General features: G+C 36.3%; 2 protein-coding genes across 7 annotated transcripts in view; one reads left to right on the top strand and one right to left on the bottom strand.

Annotated features, from left to right (window-relative positions):
• Positions 1-10,684, top strand: part of LOC135205047 (eyes absent homolog 2-like) — a 200,429-nt gene extending 189,745 nt beyond the window's left edge. For all 5 annotated transcript variants that reach the window (XM_064235315.1, XM_064235312.1, XM_064235313.1 and 2 more), the window contains 6 exons: positions 2,411-2,500; positions 2,633-2,691; positions 3,546-3,706; positions 4,411-4,647; positions 5,228-5,328; positions 6,107-10,684. In XM_064235315.1, coding sequence (XP_064091385.1) covers positions 2,411-2,500; positions 2,633-2,691; positions 3,546-3,706; positions 4,411-4,647; positions 5,228-5,328; positions 6,107-6,187 — 729 coding nt within the window. In that variant the 3' untranslated portion in view covers positions 6,188-10,684. The remainder of the gene's footprint in view (positions 1-2,410; positions 2,501-2,632; positions 2,692-3,545; positions 3,707-4,410; positions 4,648-5,227; positions 5,329-6,106) is intronic.
• Positions 10,685-13,471: 2,787 nt separating this feature from the next.
• The window catches only part of LOC135204937 (uncharacterized), a 9,054-nt gene continuing 5,025 nt past the window's right edge, over positions 13,472-17,500 (bottom strand). For both annotated transcript variants that reach the window (XM_064235182.1, XM_064235183.1), the window contains 2 exons: positions 17,116-17,295; positions 13,472-14,308 (listed from right to left, as the gene is read on the bottom strand). In XM_064235182.1, coding sequence (XP_064091252.1) covers positions 14,076-14,308; positions 17,116-17,295 — 413 coding nt within the window. In that variant the 3' untranslated portion in view covers positions 13,472-14,075. The remainder of the gene's footprint in view (positions 14,309-17,115; positions 17,296-17,500) is intronic.

The raw sequence follows: 17,500 nt of genomic DNA, 5'->3' as shown, positions 1-17,500 counted from the left end.
GTTTGTTTTTTTTATTTTTATTTTTTTTTATCTGTCCAAACATTAAACTCCTCAATGGATGTCTTTATGAAGAATTAAGGCTGTTGACGGTCGTCTGTCAGGTGCCTCTGTCAAATCAGATTTCGGTTGATGGTTTCGGGACGATTTGGGAAAGCTTAGACAGAGAGGAGCTCTGAGACTGACGGTAAAAAAGGTGGGTTAGCTTTATTCCCACAATAGTCAGTCAGTCAGTAGGTTAGACAGATCTATAATATGTAGATAGGTGGACAGACGGATAGATAACATTGCGTTCCCACCTTTTCTGTTAGTAGTTTAGACGGGAGGCTAAATTGACAGACAGATGAAGATAGAAAGTATAGGGACGAGTCAACTTTTCCATAGCAGCTGGCCCCCTCTCCCAACCGCCTTCCCCCCCAAACCCACCAACAAAAAGTAAAGAAAATAGATATCTAATTACAAAGGTAGACAGAATGGACAGAAATTAAGACGGGCGAATAATTCGACAGGGAAATTCGCTGCCTTACCAAAACCAGCCCCCTGAAATTCTTGATGTTAAAATTCTTGAAAATGACTGGACTAATCTCTCGAAAATTTACACATATCCCACAAGGCAGACAGACAGACAGCTAACAGACAGACGGGAAAGACCTTCTTATCAATTCTGTCATCTCGGTACGTTCAGCAGTCACTGGTAAGAGCTTTCTTACTGAATAAAACTGGACTAAAAGAAATATATCAGATTTTATTATTAGTGTTAGTGTTAGTAACTTGTATTTGTGATAGTACACTGGAAATACGACCACTGGGCCCCATTTTAGTATGTAGAGGCAGGTGGATACCAGCTATGGGACCTCAGTAGGACCCGCGTTAGACCGACGGTTCAACACATGTTTCGGGCGGCACATGTATGGAGATACACATGTTTCTGGTTAGTCCTGGTTATAGGAATTAGGGAGGGAGGGAAAAGTGGGGCTCAGATCGTTACAGGTTGGAAGGAGAGAGAGAGAGAGAGAGAGAGAGAGAGAGAGAGAGAAGAAATACTTCGAAATTATAGAAAGGATATTACCCTAGCGGACAGAATGCAATTCATATAAAAAACGAGGACATATCTTGCTTCCAAGCGCCTTTATTATTAGATATTGACGCATATTATTAATAAAAGTGTACAATTATATTAATAAAACAACATCTTGCTTATAAACAGCGTCAGTTATATCACATACCGTCATATTTCAATGTACAACTTTACAGTGTGTTCACAAAACGCCATAAAATAACTAGAAATAGGCCTTCAGTAAACACGAAACATTCAAACCCACCGTGTGTGTTTCCGGGCGCTGACGTGTATGTTTGCGTGTTTACTGGTTCCGTTCTCTCTGCCTCTGTCTCTATAATCGCGACTCAAAACCTCATCAGAGCTAAGGGCCAAGTGTTATAAGGGAGCTGTATGTGATGGGGAACGCTCCCTGGCGGCTGTTAGGCTCGGGCATCAGTCAATAAAAGGAAATGCTAAGCATTCCTTCGTAGTTGAAGAGGACTTTTATCTCTTTCTCTCGTAGCGGGGATACAGAGAGAGAGAGAGAGAGAGAGAGAGAGAGAGAGAGAGAGAGAGAGAGAGAAAATGCTAAAATAATTGAATCTGGCTCACGCTTTGATTTCACGTTACATGTTTTTCACTTGATCGACTTGTATTTTCTTTTATATTTACCATTTTACCCATATACCTATTTCGCAACATTCCTTCCCATTTCCCTCACATGCCCTCCAACGGCTCCTTCCCCTCATCGTCTTCCTCGTCCTCCTCCCCCCCCTCCCCCTCCTCCTACCCCACTTTTCCTTCCCCCTGGCATTTATCACTGTGCGGTTTTGACCTCTCCTCCTACCCTCTGCTCATTTCCCTCACTTTCCTCACATGGCACTATAAATGTATACCCAGTCCTTTACCCAAATTTCACAACCGTCTCTCCTCACTACAAATTCTCTCTTTGCCTCATATTTGGACCTTCTTTTATTCATGAGTTCTCTTTCATGTGTCCCATTTATTCTCCTCTCATTCTTTCATCGCTCATCACTCCTCATCTGGACTTCCTCAGTTCTGAAATCATTGTCATTCCTTCCTTTATATCCTTCTTCACTTGCGGCATAACTAAACCTTCATACTCATACAGTCATGCATTCTATTCTAAATAGAACTATTTACTCCTTAAGGAAATGATCTTACCATAAAGGAGTACCCTCATTCATAAAAAGCTCCTGGTGGTAAATAATTAGGTATTGCTAAACCTTCATATAATCACATATTCTGAATGAAGGTATTTACTCATGAATGACATGATTTCACGACTCTAGATTGCCTTCATTCACAAATGTCCAAGTAGTAAATAATGCCCGCTACTCTTCTTATTTACAGGACACGGCCAACGCGGTTCAACTTGGGTATCACATGGAGAAACTCATCTTTGACCTGGCTGATACCCACTTCTTCTTCAACGACTTGGAGGTAAGGAGAAAGAGAGAGAGAGAGAGAGGAGAGAGAGACAGAGAGAGAGAGAGGCTTGAGCATAGTTGCTGTACATTGTTCACGTGATATTGACAAATAAAGTTATATTTAAATAATGTAATTTCATTACAGGAATGTGACCAAGTACACATTGATGACGTATCATCCGATGACAATGGCCAAGATTTAAGGTAATTAGATTATTATTATTATTATTATTATTATTATTATTATTATTATTATTATTATTATTATTATTATTATTATTATTATTATTATTATTATTATTATTATTATATTATTATTATTATTCATTCATTATTATTATTATTATTATTATAGCCTTCAAAGACTACTCTCCAATCTTCTCGTCCAGTATATTCTGTGTCGGTAATTTTTTTTATCATCAATATCTGCCATTGCAAGATACTTCGATTTTATTAAATTATTCGTCCTTATTCCAGCGGTATGTAGCCTAATCGAATATAATGTATTCTGTTTTAAAGATTTTTGTACACTGTATTCTGTATTATCAATTCTTCCCGAGTGTAGTACATTTCAACTTATCGTTTCCCTGTTCTCCAGTGCAATGTATTCCATGTTAGTGTCTTATCTTTAAAATACTATCTTGTAATTTTTTTAACAAGCGATTTTGCAAAAGATATTATTTGCCAAGGAACTTAGATTTGAGCTCTCTTCATTATTTTTTTGCCTTAATGGAACGTGATAAGAAAAAAATTGATTCTATCAATACTTCTGTTTTCATGACAAACATTATCGTTGAAACCAGCCAATGTTAATTTTCCCCTTTAAAATTTTGTAATTCATTTTGTAAATCATCTGACAGGGAAGTGATTCATATTTCGTGGTCGTTTGCCCACATGATATTGCATTTTCCTCACGTAACAGTAACTAAAATTGTATAAAATATGTTCATTTTGGAGTCGTGTGCTTATCATTATTTCCTAGAGCATACCCCCAAACTTTCATCTGTTTCTCACCTCAAAATAGTTTCCCTTTTTGTAATTCATTCCGTCTCTTTCAGCAATTACAACTTCGCCACAGATGGCTTCAGCGCAGCCAATAACAACGCGTCTCTCTGTCTGGGCACTGGGGTGCGCGGGGGTGTGGATTGGATGAGGAAACTGGCCTTCCGCTACAGGAAGATCAAAGAACTCTTCAACAGCTGCAGAAACAACTCTGGAAGTGAGTTTGTGGTGACGTTGTGTTGTCCTTGATAAACCGAGTTCATATAGTTTTCATGATGATAATAATTACCGTATGGGTGAAGCGGTTGTTGAGCAAATACTCCTTCATGGAAGTGGATCTGTGTTGACATTTTGTGGTCAATGGTAAACTTTGTTTAACTAATCATAACGTTTGTGATAAACGTTTGTCGATCCAACTCCCCATCATGGAAGTAGGATGTAAATGCTATGAAGTCTCTTGCCCCAACTTTCGAGCCCAATTTTCCAGGCAACTATTCAATTATTTACAAAATACTCCAGGTACAAAATTGTCCTATTCAGCAGGTCAGCAATATCCAGGACAAAATATTCCAGACCACAAATTACTGGCGCCCAAAGCATTTCTAGGTCTCCTGGATCCTTAATTAATCACGTCTTAAATAATTCCAGTTCTTGCTAAAGCACCCGCCCCTAATCTTCCAGGTCTCCTGGATCCTTTATTAATCAGACCACGTCTTCAACCATTCCAGTTCTTGCTAACCCAGCCACCCCAAATCTTCTAGGTCTCCTGGATCTTAATTAATCATACCACGTCTTAAACTATTCCAGTTCTTACTAACGGCCCCACCCAAAAATCTTCCAGGTCTCCTGGATCCTTAATTAATCAGACCACGTCTTCAACCATTCCAGTTCTTGCTAACCAACCGACCCCAAATCTTCCAGGTCTCCTGGATCCAGAGAACAGAGAAAAATGGCACAGAGTCAGGCAAGACATAGAGACTCTCACAGACCAGTGGCTGACAGAGTCCATGAAATGCCTGCAGCTCATAGCCAACAGACCAAACTGCGTGAACGTTTTGGTGACCACGACCCAGCTCGTCCCGGCGTTGGCCAAGGTGTTGCTCTATGGCCTAGGGTCGGTCTTCCCCATCGAAAACATATACTCGGCTACGAAAGTTGGTACGTACGAGGCAGGATAATGCTTATTTTCTAATTATTTTTTTATTATAATTCTTGAAAAGCAACAATGAAACATACAACATGAAAACTTACTTGTTCTGCCATATAATAATTATTTTACAAATATGCCCCATATGCTTGTTAACTTCAGTGGTTATAGAGCATTCAAGAACAATGATAAAATGCAAAATGTACCTATAAAGAACTCTACTGACTATACCACCGGTTGTGTATATCAGATTCCATGTCATTATATGACAAGTTCTATGCAGGTCAAACTGGTGATTCATTAAAAATAAGAGCTTAGAAGCATAAAGTTGTATGCAATATGAACGGCATAACAGTGTAGTTTTTGCTTGTTATTTCATTTATATGGCATTCCTAAGACTCATAAATTCTGATATTCAATAATGTCTCGCAACAAATTCTTGTTGCAAGATTTCCTAACATAGGTAATCCTATATCGAGGAAGATTATATATTATCAAAACTAATTGTGGATGAATCGATGACATCTAGAAAATGTGTTAAACGTAATCCATTTACCTGGCGAGAATGTTGAATAATATTTTTCTCAACAGGTAAAGAAAGCTGTTTTGAACGCATAGCATCTCGCTTCGGGAGAAAACCTGTCTATGTAGTCGTGGGAGACGGAAGGGACGAAGAGACGGCAGCCAAAGCAGTAAGATTAATCATTAAAGATTTTGTTTTTAAAATCGAAGGACGGAATTAAATGTTCCTTTACGAAGAGGGAGATTTCTCATGATTAGTTTAAGAAGTCTGTTTTTTTATCGTGTAAATTGTGCCATTTTGGGGTTTTGAGCTGTAAAATGATTGTTTTGTGATTTCCTTTATTTTTCTTGTCGGGGTTGGGCCCTTTTTGCAAGAATTGCCAGTTTTTTAAAAATATCTTAACTTTGAAGTTTTTTTAATAATAACTATCAACTTTCAGCCTTTCAAAACGTATCGACCCTTTGTAATATATATCTAGTAAGTCACCAACTATTGCGGATTTTTGTTTTGTCATTTTGCTGTCATTTTGATTACCGCAGAGCTTAAAGTATTTGATCGATTTAAAGGTTTTCCACCTAATATAGGAAGCCTTTTCAATAAAAACAAATATGGAAAATCATTTGTTGTACATTCTAGTGCTGTCTTAACGTTTTTGTTATTCAAATATTCTCTCACATTTACATTTCAAAATTTTTAAGAAGTCTCTTTAAATCATTTCCATAAGAAGAACGCATGTTTAGACTTTTTAAGTGAATTGAGTTTTACGTATGGTACTTAATTAACTTTTTCCCATCATTCACTAAAAATATAATTTTTTAAAGCTAAAAGTTCACCATTTAAAGTGTATAATTTATCATTCACTAATTAACTGATGAATAAGCTATGAATGAACGAATCAACTTATAATTCTCTAATATGTGATGTTCTTTTCCATGACCTCCACACAGCTGGACTTCCCCTTCTGGCGAATTCAGACCCACCACGACTTCATTAACCTCTACAAAGCTTTGAGTGTCTACGGCCTCTGAGTCCTCAAGACGAGGTCTTCAACGGTTCTCCACTTGCCTCGTATTTTGAGATTTCTTTCTATTTTCATTTTTTTTCTCTCAATTTATCATCACTATCGTTGCTTGACAGTTCGTAGGGTATTCTGTCAATCGTTCATCTGGCAGCAAGACTTGATATAGTTCTTTCTCTTCTGCCAAAAGCAATCCAGATTCCCAAAGCACTTAAAAAAAAAAAAATTTTTTAGAGAGAGCCCGCTGATTTTTGCACTGGCATGCCACAAAGACATACCTTTATTTTTCGTTTTTTTTTTTTTTTTTTTTTTTTTTTTATTCTTTTTTTTATTAGACTAATGTACTTCCATAGATGTAGAAATTCTTACATTGCCATATCTAGATGATCTCCTCGCTGAAGATGATTGAAGTAACTGGGGCTTTTAATGCCAAGAAGGACATTTGCCCCCCCACCCCCTCTATTATTTGGTTTACGTCTGTAATTCCCCATTAAAGTTATGAACTTGTGAAGTGGAAATTCCTCCCCACTGTAATAAAAACAGGGTACTAACTGTTAGTTTCTAATTTCATCTTTGCAAGCTTGTTTAAATAGTTGAAAAGAGAAGCTCCCGAGAGCAGTGTTCACAGCACAATTCCCAAACAAGTCTTCGACTGTTTTTAAAGGCCAATACTATTTTGCGTTTTTCATTGACTTGGTAGTTTATTTGTATAGAATACGAGTAGAAAAAAATGGAGAGGTGGTTTTGTTAAGCGCAGTATTTACTGACCTCGTGTCTGAACCAAATTGAAAAGGTGTGTCATCATCAAAGAAATTCTTTCAACAGATTCTCAGCAAAATCCAAGAAGTTCTGGAGGAGAAAGAGAGTCCCTCTCGTAGTGTATTTTTCAAGCATTCTTTCTAGATTAGATACAAACATGACTTCATTTCTGCATTGCTGTCAAAGGTAGTAGTTCAGTTTCAAAGCCTATCATGAGGTCTCATGAATCCCCGAGACTTTTTCTAAGACGCGAGTTGAAAAGTTTTCAAGAACTTTATGATGTTTGGTGGTCAATGAAGAGATTTGGAAAAAAATAGAACTTCTGTATCACTGCTGGTATGGTATCAATGTGGCATCTGTACGTTTATTTTCTTCCTCTGGATTTGCCCGTTTCCAGTTTTTGAAGCTTTTGCCTGGAATGATATATGCTAGAGTTGACATCTGACTCATGGAAAGACGCTTTTATAAACTGAGGGCGGAAGTAAAGAGATAAAAGAACAAATGGAAAACAAGTGATAAGCCTCTCTCATGGTAGAGAAGTGTGGTTGATTCAAACATTCCCGAAATACATATTCACATTATAGATATATACATATTATATATTTAAAAGCTTTGCATAAGCTTGCGTGTGGACTGTACAAAGACTGCAAGTGCAGTACGAACATTGCAGCTGAGAAGGAGAAGAGTGGTTCAGTAACTGTGTACAATAGCATGAAACTCGTCTCTGTGCTTTCACGTTACCTGGAAAGAGTGTCTGGCTATGACTAACTTCTTCCTGCAGGTACCCGGACAGTTCAGTATTTAGAAGGTGACTTGAGGAGTGCTTTGGGTATCGTTTCCCAGTGGTCACCTGGAAAAGTGTAATTTGAGGAGTGCCCTGGGTAATGCTTTTCTCAAGGTCCCTGGAAGGGTACTTGAGGAGTGGCCTGGGTATTTTATTGCAGCAGTCACCTGGAAGAGTGTACAGTTTTTGGAAAGTATTTTGAAAAGGGCCCTGGATACCTGGAAAAGTGTTCGAGTTTAGTTTTCGACAGGTAAACTTGAGGATTGCCCTGGATATTATTTCCGGCAGGTACCTAGAAAAAGAGTTTGACTTTGGTCCTCAGAGGGTAATTCCTGTGTAAGTAAGCTGGGTAATATTTTCAAAGCAGTTACCTAGAAGGGCATAGTTTTCAAAGTATTCTGGGGATATTGGTATCAGCAGGTGCATAGAAAAGTGTTCCAGTACATCGTAGTTGCCAGAAAGTAAATGGAAAAAAGTGCCCTGGGTATGGTTTCCAACAGAGACATAGAAAAGTATCTGAGGACAGCCCTTGTAATCTCTGGAAAGTGTCCTGTGCAGACTCTGTTTGTTGTTCGGTCGTCCATAATGGAAAGTATGTGTGGCTATTCAGCCTGGAAAGGAGTGGAGACAAAAGACTGAACTCTGAAGTCAGTGACTGACAGGCTGTGGGACAAGTTGAAGACTTCTCTCTCCTCTGTGCTTAAACACAATCCTAGATTGATTTGAGGTCATTTATGTTGTAGCGTTGTTGTTGAGCAGGGTTTATTTTTTCTGTACATATTTCCCTCTCTCGAAGGAGACCAAGAAGAAGAAGAAGGAGAAGAAGAACAGTTTGTCAGTAGAACAAGATTATATTCCAGCGACCAGCCAGCCGTTTTCGAATCGCTGGGAATACTCTTCTAGAGAAAAGGCTTCCCTCTAGCTACAGTAGATATTTCCTGCTTTTAAACAGTCCAGTTGAATAGCATGAATAATGCATAAGCAACGTTCCATTTATATAACCAGATAAAAACAGAACCCCCCCATATACAGTAGTAATGTTTGTACAAATTGTAAAGCATTAGGTGACTGTCTTCAGATTTTGCTTTGTACCTTAATACTGTAGTACACGTAGTCTGTGAATGCTGGAACGCGCGACGGGTCGTCTTAAGACATCCCTGGAAGGTTCAGGAGGAAGCTCTCGTCTCTTGAATGCCAGAAGAAGAAGAAGAAGAAGAAGAAGAGGAGGAGGAGCCTTTATAACCCTGGTTGAAGAACCTGCGACTAGTTGCGTACTGGCATCTGTCTGATAAGGACCCCTTGCGTGATCCAGTGTTCGTTTAAAATATTGTGATAACGCAGTTGAATTCTTTTATACTGGATTTGTATACAGTGATCCACAGCTGCTGATAGAATACCATTCTGTCTTATTTCCATTGCTTGAGAAGCCATTTGATGTATTTGAAGTTTGTAATTTTTTTTTTTCGGGTTTCTTAGACATAAAAAGGCACGTGACATTTGATCTGAGTATTTTTTTAACTTGTGAATTCACTGAGCCACAATAAATCTGACATTTAAGCTGTAATTTATTTTTCGTTGAATCTAGGTACTGGAAATCTATTCTCTTCCCATTTTTCTATTATTTCTCCCAAAAGGATTAACTTTAGGTCCTGTTCACTCTGTCATTCTCTGAAGCAGCCATAGGACTCCTTAGCTTATATCCTGCTGCCACGTTGGAAAAGGATCCTCATATAAGACCATGAAATTTATAAGCCATCTGCTTCTGATTTTTAATTTTTTTATGGACTTGAACTTGCGATGTTCTCCCTCTTTCAGTTTCAGCGCTGTTCTTGTTTGTATTATTATCCTTTTTTTTATCCTATAAACAGTATTAATATATGAAGTCCTCCTCCTCCTCCTCCTCCTCTCTCTGTCCCTCTCTCTCTTTCCCTCTCTCTCTTTCTCTCTCTTTTGTCAGTATCTGAAAGAATGGGCGTCCATCAACTGTTTAACAGTAAACCAGTTATTCATTTATTGCAGCGTGATTATCATTCCTTTTTTTTTTTTTTATAAAATTTAAAACGCTTTCCTGTCAAATGAGTTCATTCTATGCTTTCATTAAATTGAATATACTGAGTCTGCTGTCCCAAGATGAAATTACGGAGATGAAGAGATCTTTCTAAATTGACAACTCATTAAATTATTCTTTATCAGCCAAGCCATTACTTGGTAAACTGAGTTATAATGCGAGATTACACTCGGATCGTAACTGTAGATAACATATATTGAGTTACAGCAGAATGAATACACTGTACGCGAGAATAATCTCTATTAAATACTGGGGAAAGTCATATTTTTCTTTTTGTAGAACGTTCGTCACGAAACTTCAGATTATGATTGTATAAAAATATGAGACTTTGAATGACTTGGAATTGATAATGTTTGGTTCTCCAGATATGATTCTTGTATCTATCAATATTCACTTTATTTGCAAACCTTTCGGAAGGAATGAATTTTGTTTTATCTTTAAACTATTTGCAATATGATGTATGATTATGTTCACCCATTATAATACTAGTTTTCAAAACTGGTCTACAACATGTTAATATTCACGAAAAATTCTTTCAGATGCCTACACAATATCTCTCTCTCTCTCTCTCTCTCTCTCTCTCTCTCTCTCTCTCTCTCTCTCTCTCAGTTTAGATTGGTAGAGGAGAAATCGCCTGTTTTGAAAGTTGTCAAAGACACAAAAAATGTCAGAAAAAAAAGCTATCGATTTTTCACGGTACACAAAACTGAATTAAGCACAAGTCAAGGTAGGAATCTTTTTATTTTTCATTTTTTCTTTTATGAATATTTCATTTTTTCTTGTTGATGATATACTTTTTATGTTGTGTAAATCGCAGGCACCATCTGGATACTTCTGTATTCGTAATTCTTAAATGTATGGTTACAACATGTGAGTAATAAATTAATATACTTTTATTCAGCCTTGTTTTAATCGATCCTCGTACTTTCAGGAAATTTCAGTTTGCAGGCAAGTTAGGAATCAGACAAGGGACTGTGGCTATAGTATACTGCTGCTACTACTACTGCTCATAATAACTGATAATGATGAATTAGACTGAATACAAACCCAATACAGATGCTCCTCTATTTAGGAACTTTCAAGTTACGAACTTTCAAAGATATGAACATAATCATCATGAGTTTATTATTATATATAATTCGTATTAATAAAATGCTCAGCAAAATACAGTATAGTATTAGTATTATGTTTTAGTATGAAAAAAAAAACATAAATAGTAATAGTAGTGGTGTATACATTGACTCTGCGTACATCAAGATACGAACCAGCTTTTCATTCCGTCTCTAGGTAAACAAGATAAGTAGCGTTTGGTTGAAAGTCACTTGAAAAACGGTAGAAATCTTGGGTTCGTGAGAAAAGTACGTCCAGAATTAAGGTGACCTTGTATTTAATCGCCTTTTTTTCAAGTCCATGATATCTTTATGGACAAACACCGTGTCAAAGTGGACTTTGTTCATTTACTAAAATATGTTAGTTTTCTTTTTTTTTTATTTTATCCATCAGTTCTAGATTCGTGTCATGCTCGGTTATATTGATTGGCGAGGATGGCAGACCCACTCAGGATTATTGTGGCGAACTTTTGCTTTATTTTTTATTGAACCCAAAGCCATATTATATCTTTAGTTCGTAATACTGCATGATTATTTGTATGCGTGTCTCTTATTTAACATAGACAATGACCGAGTCACACTTAAAGGTTATATTTCACAGCACATACTGAAACACGTACATAAATTGTAGCACACGGACATGCATGAAAAATGATCAATGTTATCAGTATGACTAATTGGTTTTACACTATATACATATGTATAAAGTTGTAATATATGTATATATATATATATATATATATATATATATATATATATATATATATATGTTTAGATAAATATATATCTATATATAGATAGATATATATCTATATATATATACTATATATATATATATATATATATACGTATATAGATAGATATATATATATATATCTACATATATATAAGTATCTATGATTCTATAAGATATAATATATATATATATATTAATAGATATATATATCTATAATATATAATATATATATATTATATATTATATATATATTTATACTTCTATATATAATCTGATATATATAGATTATATAAACTAAAATATATATGTATATATATATATATTATATGTATATATATAATATATATATATATATATATATATGAGTTATATACTTATATATATATGTATAGATAGATATATATAGATATATGTAGATATATATATATCTATCTGTATAAGTATATATATAATATATATATATATATATATATATATATATATATGTATATATATATATATATATATATATATATATCTATATAGTAAAATTAGATTTATATATCTATATGATACTCATTCTAATATGACGTATAATATAAATAGTGACTATTATATAACTATAATTATATATATATATATATATATATAATATATATATAATAATACTAAGGTATACTATATAATATATCTATAATATATTATATACATATACACACACACACACACACACACACACACACACACACACACACACACACATATATATATTATATATATATATAATTATATATATATAATAATATATATATAATATAATATAATATATATAGATAGATAGATAGATAGATAGAACAGGACACTCGTTTCGTACGTCTCAAATGTCAGTTCAGTACGTTCCTCTTTCCAGTCTCCATGGAAACTGACAACAATATCTACTCCTCGCAATATCTTTCGTGTCGGCGGACCGTATGTGAAATGCGACACGTTGGTAAGACATGCTTCAGTGCGCTACAAAATTCAAAGAGTGACAAAAAAATTATACCAAGATTTCAATTCGTCCGGATTTGTTTTCCACGGAAAAAAGATTTCTCAGACCTGATTTGAGTGGCAATAATTATTCTTGTGTTGTTATTCTTTACAGGTAGTTTTGTTTGATGGGAGATTATCTGTTTCACACACACACACACACACACACACACACACACATATATATATATATATATATATATATATATATATATATATATATATATATATATATATATATATATATATATATATATATATATATATATATATATATATATATATATATATATATATATATATATATGCATACAAATAGATATATCTGGTGAAAATATTTTGTTACAAAGAATTCCATCTAATAAAAGGAGTCCATGGAACGCCAAGGTATAGGAAGTAAGTTCCATGTTTCAGAGACTGCTGTCTCTCTCTTCATTACCTACCTGAAGAGAGAGAGAGAGAGACAGCAGTCTCTGAAATATAGCACTTACTTTCCATATTTTGGCGTTTTTATGGGCCCTCTTTTTAAGATATAGATATGTATGTATGTATGTATGTATGTATGTATGTATGTATGTATGTATGTATGTAAGAACATCGACTCGTATCTAAAAGGAGCCAGTAATCTGTTCTTTGTGGCATCATTAAGACGAGACGACAATTTCCCTTTTCAATTTTGTATTCGTTCAATTTTTTAAACACTTTTTCATGATAAAACCTTTGACCTATTAATAGTCAGGAAAATGACAAAAGATTGTTTTTTATATCTTTGATGTTGTTCATAAATTAGATAAAATCCTTAACTCTGAAATAGTAATAAAAAACTAAAGTAATTAGATATTTTCTTTATTAAATCATGTACATTCACAAGTAGGGGTGTAAGTTTACCATTGGTTGTCCATCATATCCTAGTTCTGTATGGATCTGAAAACCTTTTAGGACCAGCTGGTTTCACACAGCAGAGCTGCAATAGTTCAATCATTTCTATTTCCTGGAGATATAGGTTTTAGGGGTCACATATGATATATAGGCTAAAATTAACTTCAAGTGAAACAGTCAAATTTAGGTACAGATATAGGCCATCAAGAGCTGCAGAAGCTACTGACCAAGCGGAAATCAATGCATAAGCTATAACAGAAGTCTGTGAGCTTCATTATCTGGACTTGGCAACCTAGCAGTCAGCGGTGCATCCTGTTTCCTAATGGTAGGTTGCTAGTTCACGATAACGAAGCCTTTCGACTTGCTGAACACATATAGAGCAGGATATAAATAGTTCAAGTCAGTGCGTAGCTTTCTGAAAACACAAACCGATTACTAAAGAGGGTTTACGTATAGTGCATAAAACAAATGCTCTGTAGCAGGGACAGGCACTCAGAATGCTAAATACACTCTTGACTGACTGCAGGAATCTGTAGTGTGTTTTGCAGATGCTGGTTACACAGTGACATGGTTAGCTTGGCAGAGAGGGTAAGCAGCATTATGACCTGGTTGGTCGAAAAATTGCTTATTCGTCGACAGTGCGTAATAATTATTGCCATCATTGAGGGCTCCCCCCATTGTTAGTCCAACGCTCTGTGCTACTCCTAGCGAAGTGGAGTTAAAAGGTGTTCCATCTCCCCAAACGCGAGCCCCTGTGCTATCATTCAGGTCCACACCCAAGGTGTTCCCTTGAAAGTAGAATGAAACGGTTATGGTCTTTGAGAATGTACCGAGTGATCTTTGAAAGGAGTGTTTCTGTTAGTCATATTCTTGTTAAATGAGAGCAGAACTGATCCTTTGTTTGGACTTACTTCGAGATCAATGCTATATATCCACTTGAAGATAATAATAATAATAATAATAATAATAATAATAATAATAATAATAATAATAATAATAATAATAATAATAATAATAATAATAATAAATAATAATAAGAGCACTGGGGCAATATCTGAAAACCAGTGAAGACGAGTGGCTAAAGAGTGCATGGGAAGAAGGACTAATAAAAGTAGACGAAGACCCAGAGAAATATACAGAGACAGGAGAATGACAGACAGAACAGAGGACTGGCACAACAAACCAATGCACGGACAATACATGAGACAGATTAAAAGAAACTAGCCGCGATAACACATGGCAATGGCTACAGAGGGGAGAGCTAAAGAAGGAAACTGAAGGAATGATAACAGCGGCACAAGATCAGCCCTAAGAACCAGATATGCTCAAAGAACGATAGACGGAAATAACATCTCTCCCATATGTAGGAAGTGCAATACGAAAATGAAACCATAAACCACATAGCAAGCGAATGTCCGGCACTTGCACAGAACCAGTACAAAAAGAGGCATGATTCAGTGGCAAAAGCCCTCCACTGGAGCCTGTGCAAGAAACATCAGCTACCTTGCAGTAATAAGTGGTAACGAGACACCAACCAGAGGGAGTGATAGAAAACGATCAGGCAAAGATCCTCTGGGACTATGGTATCAGAACAGATAGGGTGATACGTGCAAATAGACCAGACGTGACGTTGATTGACAAAGTCAAGAAGAAAGTATCACTCATTGATGTCGCAATACCATGGGACACCAGTTGTTGAGAAAGAAAGAGAGAAAAATGGATAAGTATCAAGATCTGAAAATAGAAATAAGAAGAATATGGGATATGCCAGTGGAAATCGTACCCATAATCATAGTAGCACTAGGCACGATCCCAAGATCCCTGAAAAGGAATCTAGAAAAACTAGACGCTGAAGTAGCTCCAGGACTCATGCAGAAGAGTGTGATCCTAGAAACGGCGCACATAGTAAGAAAAGTGATGGACTCCTAAGGAGGCAGGATGCAACCCGGAACCCCCACACTATAAATACCACCCAGGTCGAATTGGAGGACTGTGATAGAGCAAAAAAAAAAAAAATACAAAAATAATAATAATAATAAAACACCAAGAGATGAAGGACACGATCAGGAAAGAATATATGCAGAGACTCAAGGCAATACTCAAGTCAAAACACGCCCGGAAATATGATAAAAGCCATAAACACACATGGGCAGTGCCAGTAATGAGATACAGCGCAGGAATAGTGGAATGGATGAAGGCAGAACTCCGCAGCAGAGATCAGAAAACCAGGAAACATATGACAATACACCAAAGCACTACACCCAAGAGCAAATACGGACAGACTATACATAATACGAAAGGAAGGAGGGAGAGGACTACTAATAAAGTATAGAGGACTGCGTCAACATCGAGAACAGAGCACTGGGGCAATATCTGAAAACCGAGTGAAGATGAGTGGCTAAAGAGTGCTGGGAAGAAGGACTATTAAAAGTAGACGAGACCCAGAAATATATACAGAGACAGGAGAATGACAGACAGAACAGAGACTGGCACAACAAACCAATGCACGGACAATACATGAGACAGACTAAAGAACTAGCAGCGATGAGACAAGGCAATGGCTACAGAGGGAGAGCTAAAGAAGGGAAACTAAAGGAATGATAAACAGCGGCACAATATCAGGACCCTAAGAACCAGATATGCTCAAAGAACGATAGACGGAAATAACATCTGTCCATATGTAGGAATTGCAATACGAAAAATGAAACCATAAATATATAGCAAGCGAATACCTGCCCTTGCACAGAACCAGTACAAAAGAGGCATGATTCGTGGCAAAAGCCCTCCACTGGAGCTTGTGCAAGAAACATCAGCTACCTTGCAGTAATAAGTGGTACGAGCACCAACCTGAGGGAGTGATAGAAAACGATCCGGCAAAGATCCTCTGGGACTATGGTATCAGAACGGATAGGGTGATACGTGCAAATAGACCAGACGTGACGTTGATTGACAAAAGTCAAGAAGAAACGTGAAAAGTATCACTCATTGATGTCGCAATTACCATGGGACACCAGAGTTGAAGAGAAAAGAGAGGGAAAAAATGGATACGTATCAAGATCTGAAAATAGAAATAAGAAGGATATGGGATATGCCATTCCAGTGGAAATCGTACCCATAATCATAGGAGCACTAGGCACGATCCCAAGAATCCTGAAAAAGGAATCTAGAAAAAAACTAGAGGCTGAAGTAGTATCCAATACTCATGCAGAACGATTGTGAATCCTAGAAACGGCGCACATAGTAAGAAAAGTGATGGACTCCTATGGAGGCAGGATGCAACCCGAACCCCGCACTATAAATACCACCCAGTCGAATTGGAGGACTGTGATAGAGCAAAAAAAAAAATAAATAAATAAAAAAAATGATAATAATAATAATGATCTAAGGAACTTCCGTAACGAGGATATAATATTGACAATCAAAAGCCACAGTAGTGTTAAAAATATATTATTGTACAATGCTAAAAATGACTAGGAGAGACTCCGTAGTATCCGATAGTCATTTTTAGCATTGTGCAATAATATATTTTAACACTACTGTGGCTTTTGATTGTCAATAATAATAACAATAATAACTCTTGGTCACATGTTCTTACCAGTCAACATCGAGAGTTCAATCAACGCCAAGAACTCTGTCCTGTTCTTGAAAATCCCAAGACGGAAACCTGGATATCGGCTGCACCAATACTGCTGTTGAGGGAATGTTGTCCAATAGTTTATGACGAAGTAAAGGTTTCCATCAGGCATGAGTTTGCTCACTAGTCCCTTCATGGCAGCTGAAAGGGAAGCGGCGCGAATGGCTGATTAATTCGTTTAACTGGTTCGTCAGTTTGACACTGAGTTCATGACGTCTGGAAGATCCGTCAGATGACACAATACACCCAGACCGTAATTTGGTGAATGACTCCCCAGTGTGTACCAACCCTATCCACAGATTTTCAAATGAATTCTTCCATGCATTTTTTACTTTATTCATTTATC

The sequence above is a fragment of the Macrobrachium nipponense genome, chromosome 48 (assembly GCF_015104395.2).
Source record: "Macrobrachium nipponense isolate FS-2020 chromosome 48, ASM1510439v2, whole genome shotgun sequence".
Lineage (NCBI taxonomy): Eukaryota > Metazoa > Arthropoda > Malacostraca > Decapoda > Palaemonidae > Macrobrachium > Macrobrachium nipponense.
This window is presented reverse-complemented; position numbering and strand designations above follow the sequence as displayed.